Source organism: Mustela putorius, unplaced genomic scaffold, assembly GCF_011764305.1.
Source record: "Mustela putorius furo isolate JIRA1106 unplaced genomic scaffold, ASM1176430v1.1 tig00003962_pilon_pilon_pilon, whole genome shotgun sequence".
In the NCBI taxonomy this organism is placed as follows: Eukaryota; Metazoa; Chordata; class Mammalia; order Carnivora; family Mustelidae; genus Mustela; species Mustela putorius.
The window spans coordinates 22,300,814-22,312,459 of NW_025422106.1; the positions used below are offsets into that span (position 1 = coordinate 22,300,814).

Below are 11,646 nucleotides of genomic sequence, written 5' to 3' on the forward strand. Positions count from 1 at the left end.
AGTGTATATGATTTTTGTTTCTGAAAATTAGGAATATAACAGAGATGGAAAAGGATTAAAACAAAACTGAACCTCTCCTGGAAATTACAGGTTTTCATTTATTTATTTATTTTTTAATAATTTACTAAATAACTTAAAAGTTTAACTTTAATTTAAGGAGTTTTTGTTACAAATCCAATACAGCAGGTCCAAACATACAATATAAATAAATATAAAAATATAAAATTTAAACCACTTAGTATTTTACTCTAAGTATTTTAGTATTTTGTTTACTTAAGTATTGGGTTTTTTTTTAATAGTATTTTATGAAAAGTTCCTTCTAACACTTAGCTTCTAATGGCAAGGTTGTTATTCTATAACTTTCTTTCTAGCAATTAGGCTAGAAAAAGAACATTTTTTTGTGTGGTGGTAAAGAACTAAAGTAGTTCTAAGTCTTTTCTTCTTATGATCCCTGAGCGCAGGAGTGAAATATATACTCTACAGCCTAGAAACAGGGAAGCCTATTTGTGAAAGGTAAAATTTTAGTTATTGTTTCCAACACCAGGTTCTAGAAATAGTGATGCTACTACTCAGAGTATTTCATAGGAAATTCTAAACACCTGACATCCAATTTCCTGAATAGTTCTGTATAAATCCAGCCACAGGCAAGGAGTCCACTGATTATTGTTACTGACATTTTACTGCAGAAGAATCTGAATGACAAATGAAAAAAAGGTAAACCTGAAAACATAAGACATCAAGATATGAACACTTTCAGGGCATATTCTAATTCCTTACACATAGAAGTTATCTTCTCTCCCACGTTCTCTCGCTGACCTCTCTTCACATCAAGATCTTCCAAAGTCACAGAAAAGCCGTTACTTCCTTACTCCCTTTTGACCCAAATTCTGTTCCTCACCCAAAGTTCCCATTTTTATTATCTCCGAGCATGCAGCCAAACCCCAAGTGATATGAGTGCCAATGTCTTGCTTGGAAGCTAACTTTTAACAGAAATCACACAAATGAAGCTCTTTTAGATAACAGTCTACAGGAGAACGTAGGTCTACCTGTGCAAACAGTGCAGTAAGCAGGCTGAGGGTCATACCTTCTCTGAGACAGCAGTGAAGGTCATGGCATGGGTCATAAGTGACTCACCAAAAGTCAACCTCTCAGCTTTATTCATGTTCTTCAAGGAGACACCGAACACTAACTCATGATCATAGCTGTAAAAAGAATGGTAGTACAGAATAAAGACAGTACAATCAAGGGGGGAAACTGGCTTCTGGTTGTAAAAGGGACATAAAAGAAACGTAAGGAGATCCATAGTTCAAATAAATATGGGCTGTAGCTCTTCCGAGAATATGGTACAGATGCAGAATTTGGTTTCTTGTTGGGATTCCATTCTCTATGTGCTACAAGAGTACTGAGGAAAATATGAAGTATTAAACAAATTCCCCATCTCAAAGGCGGACAAGATGAGTTTGTATTGGTCATTTTGGCAAGAAAACCTTAAAAAAAAATTTTGAAGTAATCTCTTTAAAAAAGGTCTCTTTTGGGGCACCTAGGTGCTTCAGCTGGTTAAGCATCGACTCTTGATTTTGGCTCAGGTCATGATCTCAGGATTATGAGAGGGAGCCCCATGAGATGGAGCCCTGCATCGGGCTGGCACTCAGTGTGGAGCCTGCGTAAGATTCTCAATCTCCCTCTGCCCCTCCCTATCCCTCTCTCTCAAGGAAAAAAAAGGAAAAAAAGTCTCTTTCGAACTGAACCACCCAGTTCAGAACCACCCAGTTTCTGAACTCATTTAGACCACTACTGATGGTGATATTTAAATAAATAATGTCAGAAATATTGGAGAATATTGTCAAAGTTAAAAAAATATCATGAATTCTCTGTTTTAGAAGATTTCTCTGTTCTTAACTACTTACTTACTCAACTTCTTATAGCTAATAATAAGAAACTGTAAAGGGGTTAATTTTAATAGTCAAGGAATTTTGTATTATTTGGTTAGCAAATGAACCTCACTGCCATAAACAATCAGGAGACATGCTTTAAAGCATGCATGCAAATTACTCCTAGTAGTCATAAAGACAAAATACATAAGGCATCAAAGTAAGGGTAGTAGTTAAGGAAGATGAAACAGTAAACAAGAAGTGTGGAAAACCTTTCAGTACATCTCAAATGTACTGAGCAGATTTATACAATAATCAATTCCTTTTTAAAAGTGCTTTTCTCATATAGGATGGCTTTTTAGGAACACGCAACAATTTCAACTTAAATATGAAGTATGATCTTGATCTCCCAGGTTAGAACATATATGTTATACAGAGTTTACGCAATGAGCCCTCAAACTCTACAAGATGGAAAGAGAGAGACCCACCCTCAGGCCATCCTTAATCTTCGGGCAAACCTCAACTGAGTCATTTCAAACCAGGAGTGCACTCCAACAATAGCCCACAGATATTTTCTATTTTACATTTCTTGTACTCACACATTCATGTCACTGAGGCCTAGCTTGCCACTGAAGTGTTTTCCAACATCACAGCCAAACCACACAGCCTAGAAATAGAGGAAGGAAGAAGAAAAAAAGTCAATATAAATCTCACCTTCCTATTACACCAAACAAGTGAAGAAGAGGTTTTTAACCTCAATGGGGAAGACACAGAAACAATACCAACCTCTCCATCTTTGATGGAGGCAGCAACCATCTTTTTCAAAAAGTCAATGGGCTGGTTGTTATATAGAGTTTTTCTCCCGCCAACCATATTGCTTAAGTAGTCCACTGTGTAAACTCTGTTGTACTTGTGCTGGGGCCGAGGGTCATTCACTAAACAAATCTATTGAGATTAGTAACATGTTGATTAGAACATAAAACCAGGAAGGTCAAACAAGGTTCACCTCTCCTCTAAATTCATATATGGCATCAAATTTATCACCTTTGTCTGCAAGAAAAAAACATTACAAGTACCTTGCTAAATAACAAAGAAACAAAAGGTGGCAAAGTCATGTGAAGAGAGATTCTTGCATATCTAGTTAGTGCAAGGAACAGCCTTTGGGAGCTGCATCTACTGGTTTTTCCTACTGACAAGAACTGCCCCAAATCCAATTCTCACGAATTGTATGCACTGAGTAAGTCAAGATGGATATCCCATCACTATAAGACTTCTGTTCTCAAGTTACAAGACAGGCTCAACTCCTGGCAAGACAGCAGCCACACTGAGACTTCATTCCTAAAACAAAGCCACTTGCTTCTAAGAGGGTCAAAATGCCAAGGAAGTAAGAGGCTCCTGTCATCTTGCTAGATTGGTGGAGAAGACCTAAAGAGAGTAGGAAAAACTAGGAGGGGAGAGTGCTCCTTTCCATGTGAAAGTTTCCAGTGAGGCCCACGGTACAGAGATGCTCTGAACTCACAGTGAGAAACACCTAATCTCCTTTTATTGTTTTGCACCTGAGATCAATTCTGGGCCCCAATCAGGGGAGTGTGTGGGAATTAAACTGACTGCTGGTTAGAAGTCTCTGAAGAGTAGCACTGGGGAAAGGTGAGAGATCCTCAGAAGACCAACTCCATCATTAGGTACATAAAATATCTCCGAGGAAAGGAGAAAAAAGTTTGTTTACTGTCCAGGCTGATGACCATCCATGTTAACTCAAGAATGTTAACTCATCATGTTAACTCTTAGAGCCTTCCCTGTAGTCAACACATGTTTGAAAGTAAAGAGCCAGTGGCTCCCAGTGCCAGTCTCCAACCTTATTTTCCATATTGAAGAGCGGCTTGACATGTTCCCTGTAAAACTCCAATGGTGTTATGGGGCCAATCTTCTGATAATTTTTATCCTTGTCTCGATACTCCCAGGTGAATGTCTCTGGTGGATTACCCAAACAAATGCATACTACTCGGAATATCTGGAAGAAAGAAGGAGGGCAAATGAGCAATGGCTAGGGGAAAGTGTTGTTTTTTACCTCTTTGTTTTCCTCAAGCTTGGGAAACACTAGAAATCAGCTGCTAATTCAGGCCAGAAGTTTCATAGGACATCTAATATTGCTCCAAAAATTTGAAGGTTGATGTCCAGGATTTTTTTTTCATTTTATATTATTTTATTTCTTTTCAGTGTTCCAAAGTTCATTGTTTACACACCACACCCAGTGTTCCATGCAATATGTGATGTCCAGGATTTGATCAGCTGACTTGTGAGTTCATAAACACTCTGAACAATACAATTCTGAAATGTTAATATTTAGTGCTTAGTATTTGCCTTGCAAATTAAACTTCTTTGGCCAAGAAACCACTCACCACTGATACTCAACAAGACCGGGGTTGCTGCTCTGCTGATTATATTTCAAGTGACAAACAAAAGGACATATTATAAATGGATTACCGTCCCTTTAGGCATCTAGGTTTTCCTTTGATTGTGACAGGGATCTCCACTCATAGAAAAGACAGTAACTTCTCAGGTGGAGCTTGGGTAACAATGCCTATTAGAAGTATTTTTAGAACAAGAATAATTTCTAGTGGAAGGCATCATTTTTGGGTTGTGGCAGTTTCTAATGATGTCACACCTTCAAGTTAGCATCATTATAATCCAAGGGTATATTCTGTATTATTTTCATCTTATAAAAAGACAAAAATAGAAGCATAGAGAAATACCTTCTTTAAGGTCACAGCATGAAAAAGCTCCCTCTGCTATATTAAATTTGCTAGGTCTTTTGTTTTTTAATTTTTAATTAACATATAATGTATTATTAGCCCCAGGGGTACAGGTCTGTGAATCGCCAGGTTTAAACACTTCACAGAACTCACCGTAGCACATACCCTCCCTATAATCCAACCACCCTCTCCCTACCTCCCCCTCAACCCCGAAACCCTCAGTTTGTTTTGTGAGATTAAGAGTCTCTTATGGTTTGTCTCCCTCCCGATCCCATCTTGTTTCATTTTTTCCCTCCCTACCTCCCAAATTCCCCACGTTGCCTCTCAAATTCCTCATAACAGGGAGATCATGATAACTGTCTTTCTCTGACTGACTTATTTTGCTCAGCATAATACCCTCTAGTTCCTCCACGTCGTCCCAAATGACAAGATTTCATTTCTTTTGATGGCTTAAATTTGCTATGTCTTTTCAAATTACAACATGATGAACCTCTTCTGTCTCTAGCCTGCAGTACCCACTCTGATCCAATTTCATCACTAATTACCTGCATTATTTGTATTACACATTTGTATAGTCCATTACATTCAAGAGAAATGATCTTATATTTACTTAATGTGCCTCTTTCATGCTAGATACTACCTATCTGTTAGGTTTTCTTAATTCCTCATAACACTCACTCTAGGTATAATTTCCCTCCCTATTCCCCTCCCTGCCAGAGATTGAGACAAAGAAATTCAGTAAACTACTTAAGGTCACATAGCCAGTAAGTGCCGAGCCATGATCTGAACTAAGGTCATAGGTTGTTTAAAAAAAAGTATCACTCTATGGGTAAAGGGTTTAAGAAAAGGGAACATTTACTGAATATTACTGTGTTGTACTATAATCTTTGAATACCACATCTCTGAATCTTCTCAGCAAAAGGAGATGTTATTCTTATTTTACAGAGAAGGAAACCAACATTCAGGGAAATAAATAACTTGACTGAAGTAAAAAAATTAATACATGACAGAATTATGATTTGAACTCAGATCTGATTTCAGTGCCATTTCCATACTACCATGAATCAAGCATTTATCACTGTTAACTTTCTGGGTTTCATGTAACTTATCTCCTCCAAAAGACCTTAAACTTCTGAAGGCTAAGGACCAGGTCTCCGCTATTTTGTCTGTCCTATAGCACGTAGCGCTGTATCTGATCTAGATATGACACTGTTCCATTCTCCACATTATAAGAGGATGACTCATTTTAGAAGTACCAGTTTCTTCAAATCACCTCCCCAGTTAAGATTCCATAACGCTTCCCTAATACCCCCCACAACAAATTTAAAACTCCAGAATCTGATTATTCTCACTTTTTTACTAAGACATAACGTATATTGAGTATGTAAAGTGTATTAATCTGAAATACACAGCTCTATTCAACTTTTTGCATACATACATACCCATGTAACTACCAAGCAATAACTGACACCTCCCCCAAGGTAACTACTATTTTGCCTTATATAAGCATTGATTAATTTTGCCTTTCTTTAACTTCATATAAATGGACTCATACAGCATATACTCTTTTGCTGTGTTATTATTTCACTGTGTCAACAGATTAGTTTATCTACTCTCCTGAGATGAGATGCAGGAGTCGTCTGCAGTTTGGGGTTATTATGAATAAAACTGCTATGGCCATTTTTATCCACACAGTTTTTAAAGGGGTTAAAGAAATTTACATACTTGCCAATGTGAGAGGAAAAAAGGGTAAGAGAGTTTCAGTTGTACTGCATTCCTCCTAATACCTGACATTCTATTTTTAATTTTAGTCATTTTGGTATGTAATTATATCTCACTGTGGTTTTAATGTGCCTTTCCCAGTTTTTAACCCACTGAGCCTCCTAGGCACCCCTCTTTCCCAGTTTTTAAAGGCTCCCTATAACTTCACCAAATCTTAACTTCCCATCATAGATCCCACACTCCATTCAGGCTAGTCTGTGTCTCTCTTTACTGTCCACTGAAGGCATTCAGCTCACTATCACTTTCATAATTTTGTCGTCTCCTCTGTTTGTGGATCCCAATCCTACTCCCATTTTACAGCTCAGGGCAGGATACCCCTCCCCCAGAAAGTTTTCACCAATTAATTATTCCAGCTCACACGAACTGTTCCGTTCTCTGAACACTTCTGGCATAAAAATTTAACGGAGTGCTTAGAGCCGTTTATGTTTCTCTAAGGTCTCCCCCTGCAACTAGATTTAATCAGTAGGGACAGTAACTAGGTCTTAGATGTAGCCCAACAAGCCCTAGAAGAACCATATTAAATCAAAAGTTCTTAAATCAAAAGTTCTCCAGTGATTGGTGTGAAATTTGAATTTAGAGGCTTTGAACTGGACTTCTGCTCTCTTTAAAAACATTCTGATCATTAAGGCTTTACTCACAGGTACAGGCAATGTTTTCCTATACTCCCAACATGTAGAGTTTGGTGGTGAAGCCAAACACACCAGCTCCAGTCCATTTCTGACAAACAGACCATGGATTCACACCTGCCACAAGCTGATTATACAAGTAATTCATCACCTATCAATTCTACTTATCATTAAGGACTGTTCTCTCTCTCCTCCAGTTAAGGGATGAACAATGGCTCCCAAAGTAACATTGTTATTTTCTCATTTCATAGACTAGAATTTGGAAAATTCTCTATTAGGATGAAGTAATCTCCAAACTTGGTCCTTCTACATTTTAAGGTATACTAAACCTGGATAAGATTAGGGGGGCCAAACCTACCTATGTTGCAGTCATTCTTGGAAGCAGTGGAGCTATTTTATTTTTAAAATTATGTCCTACTCAGGGTACCTGGATGGCTCAGTGGGTTAAAGCCTCTGCCTTTGGCTCAGGTCAGGATCCCAGAGTCCTTGGATAGAGCCCTGCATCCGGCTCTCTGCTCAGTGGAGAGCATGGTTCCCCCCACCCCCGCGCCTGCCTTTCTGCCTACTTGTGATCTCTGTCAAATAAATAAATAAATTCTTAAAAAATAAAAAAATAAAATAACATCCTACTAATTCTTTTTTTTTTTAAGATTTTATTTATTTATTTGACAGACAGAGATTATAAGTAGGCAGAGAGGCAAGCAGAGAGAGGAAGGGAAGCAGGCTCCCCGCCGAGCAAAGAGCCTGATATGGGGCTTGATCCCAGGACTCTGGGATCATGGCCTGAGCTGAAGGCAGAGGCTTTAACCCACTGAGCCACCCAGGCGCCCCCGTCCTACTAATTCTATGGGCTCTTTCCATCCTGTGGTCTCAACCAAGGAAGATGACATATCTCAGAGAATGACCTGTGCCAGATCCCAAAGGTACCCTAAAAGCAGGCAAAAGGAAATGCTCAGAGGACAAAACAAAGCTACAGCCTATAAGAAACACCACTCTTCCCCTTCCTCTCCTTGGACCACCTACTCTGGAGAACTCTATTGTCCTTAAACTGACAGAACCCACATTCTTCCTCCACTTTACGCTCCTTTCCCTTCAGAAATCTCTGCTCGTGCCTTTGTTTTAGAGAATCACCAGATAATCTGTGTCTCTCCTATCCCCATCTATTTCTTTCACCCCAAAAGACCTCTTAACAAGCTTAGTTTTGAGTACTTCTGAGCTTACTTGAGTGGTTGATTTCAGAAGCCAGGACTTTCTCCAGATTGATCTGGAGGGAAATTTATTAGAGAACCCCAGCCCCGTCTGACTTCGTCACTCATCAGGAACACACACACATGAGATCTCTCAGTCTGCATTTGTATTTCATCATCAAAAACTGACATTGCTACGTATTTACTTCTTTTCATCATCCCCACTGCATTCCTGGCCTCCAAAAGCCTTGGGATAGACTGAAACCTATGTACTGACCAAAGCTAGAATGTGACAGCAATTAAAATAACAGAAATTAACAGAGTTACATGCCTGCCTACAACATGAGGCCAATAATTAAGGATAAAGAGCTTAATTGATGGCTTATAATAGAAGACAAAGCATGATTCTGCTATCTTAACAGAAGCAGATTAACCAACAGAAGAGGTTATGCTTGCCTTTCATTTTGTTATGTTCTGTTTTCCAAGAGAGAATGTTCTTTACTGATATTTACTATAAGAGCCTGAACAGCTGGTGCTTAAACCACCCTTCTCTTAATGCTCTATCATTCTCAGGTTGGTTTCTAAGACCAAAGGGGCAGCGCATCTTATTAGCAACTGTCACTGAGCTACTCTAACCATGGATTAATGAACTGTATGGGATTCGTATGGACTAGAGAATCCTTCGTATTTGCTCAGCACCAAGGTCACAAATGGCAACCTTAGGAATCTGTCATCATGAGGATGACACCATCCCTGGTAACCATGCTCAAGACAATAACAGTGAAAGTGTACATTTAGAACATGCTTAGACAAGGAAGGTTTCATAATCCTAAATGATGAGCATTTTTAAAAGTTTTTATTTTAATTCCAGTTAACATACAGTGTTCTATTAGTCTCAGGTGTACAATATAGTGATTCAACACTTCCATACATTATCCTGTGGTCATAATGACAAGTGCACTCCTTAATCCCCCATCACCTATTTCACCCACCCCCCTCCCCTCTGGTAGTCATCACATTGTTAAATGATGTGTACTACCAACTAGTATTTGTCACATGTGTATGGCTAGGGCCAGGCCTAATGAAGATGAAGACAACTAGGTCAATTTCTGTTTACTTTAAACACATTTTAAATATAAATATAAATGTTTTATACTATAATTTACATAGTACCTTACTGTCCATTTGGCTCTATCTAAAGAAATAATGTTAAATCATTTCTTCCTTCTCCCTAAAAATGCCTTAGTGGAAATTCATTTTTACCATCTAAATAGATTCTATGGTGAATCCATTTGCAAGATAAATGCTTATGTCCTAATGCATATGTTTTGTAAGTCTGAATTCTTACTAAAGATGCCTATAAGGCATGAATGAGGATAAGAGTACCATCTTTCTCTTGAATTTTAGTAAAACTATAATTTGAGACATGTTGCTTTGTTTTATATTGTTTGTTTACCATAATTATAAATTACCCAAAGTCATTCACATTTAGGTCAGTGTGTAACCCTCTGGAAAAAATATTTGGTTCCAACCCAACTAACAATAGTTAAATAAGCTCTAACATAAAAAAAATTTTTTCCAAAGTATAATCTCCAGAGGCCCTGATACTCTATCTTCTTGATAAGAGGCCTGGCTGTTCTAAAATAACATTCTCTGTTCTCAAAGGTACAAAACTGACAAGAGAGCTTTAGACAGCCAGGTCTGCTCTCTGGTGGTTAACCTGGGAGTGTCACCTGCTTCTCACAGGATGCACCTGGCATTCAGGACAAAAGAAAAATACCAGGCATTGAACACAAGTCACTGCACACAACTGAATAAAGTAAGACTATAACCATATTCCTCAGAATATAAGTACATATTGAAAACCACAATTAGTCTATTTAGGGAAATATATTTTTGACTTCAACTGAAATTACCCAGTGTCCATCCCAGAACTTCTGTTTTTCCCTTCTTTATTTTTCTCCATAGCACTAACCTTCTGGTTATTTTTTATGATATTTTTTATATATTTTATTCATCTCTCTCTATTAGAAAAGTAAACTATATGATGGCAGGAATTCCTGTCTGTTCTGTTCACTGCTAAATCCCCAATGCCTGGCTAGACACTACTAGGTAAATGTGTTAAGAAATATTTACTGGATGAGATGACTTGTAATTGTGATTTTAGATTAAACTTAGTGTCGGAACCAACCCCATAAAAAAAGGTATTAAGAGAGAGCCAAGGGAATGGATTCAGGGAATACAGGCTTTCCAAAATGCTAGAAAGCTGAAGGCAGAGAGATCTATGTGTCAGCGCTACCAGGGAACTGATTCTGTTTATCTCTCACTTCTCAGCCAATTAATGAGGTAATCCTTATGATTCTCACTACAGTTTAAAAAACAATGAAAACGACAACAAAAACCCAGGAGAATCCAATGTTTGCAATTATTTCCTTAAGTTCAGATTGGTAGAGAATGTGGTCTTAAAACTGTAACATGAGCCAAACATAAGAGGGCAGTAGTGTGCCAAAAACTGATGTTGGAGAAGGATTCACGGAGATCCTTCCCTTACTGGGAAACTTGGGGAGTAAAGGGAAACTTCGCTGCCATAGGCCACAACTATACCTGCCTCCTGTGGCCAGCTGGCTTCTATGGGTCCATCTCCTTGGCTAATTAAAATTACTGGGAGTTGGGGCACCCAAGTGGCTCAGTGGTTTAAAGCCTCTGCCTTCGGCTCAGGTCATGATCCCAGGGTCCTGGGATGGAGCCCTGCATCGGGCTCTCTGCTCAGCGGGGAGCCTGCTTCCACCACCCCCCACCTGCCTCTCTGCCTACTTGTGATCTCTCTCTCTCTCCCTCTGTTAAATAAATACATAAATTATATATATATATACATATATAGATGTGTATATATATATATATATATATATATATATATAATGCTTCCACCACCCCCCACCTGCCTCTCTGCCTACTTGTGATCTCTCCCTCTGTTAAATAAATACATAAATTATATATATATATATAATATATAATATATATATATATAATTATAAAATCACTGGGACTTTAAACTAACCTCACAATGTGGATATGTGGAACAACCTAAAAGGTATCAGAAAAGCTTCACTTGGGGTCAGAAAGGCCCAAGTCCTATTTGTAGTTTATATCCATTTATACTTATTGCCTATATTTTACCTATTATACGGCCTATAAGTAGGCAGAATGTAAATTATAAAGAAAGGTTGTGCCTCTCAAGTCTAATTTTGTGGAAAAAAAAAAAAGGTCCATTATGATTGGTCCCTAAAAATATTGTACCCAATCACAGAGATCTGTTCATGTGCAATGATTTGCTGAAGTCTACCATGGTAAATAATAAAATCAATAAGGAATTGAAAAAGAAAAAAGAACACAGAAGGCAGGAGGCATGGAACATGGAACACAGAAC

The 11,646-nt window shown here is 38.2% G+C and overlaps 1 protein-coding gene across 1 annotated transcript in view; it reads right to left on the bottom strand.

Moving 5' to 3' along the window:
• BLMH (bleomycin hydrolase) overlaps positions 1-11,646 on the bottom strand; it is a 47,165-nt gene that overhangs the window by 18,545 nt on the left and 16,974 nt on the right. The window contains exons 7-10 of the mRNA XM_004746921.3: positions 3,727-3,882; positions 2,658-2,816; positions 2,471-2,538; positions 1,085-1,202 (exon numbers count right to left, since the gene is read on the bottom strand). Coding sequence (XP_004746978.1) covers positions 1,085-1,202; positions 2,471-2,538; positions 2,658-2,816; positions 3,727-3,882 — 501 coding nt within the window. The remainder of the gene's footprint in view (positions 1-1,084; positions 1,203-2,470; positions 2,539-2,657; positions 2,817-3,726; positions 3,883-11,646) is intronic.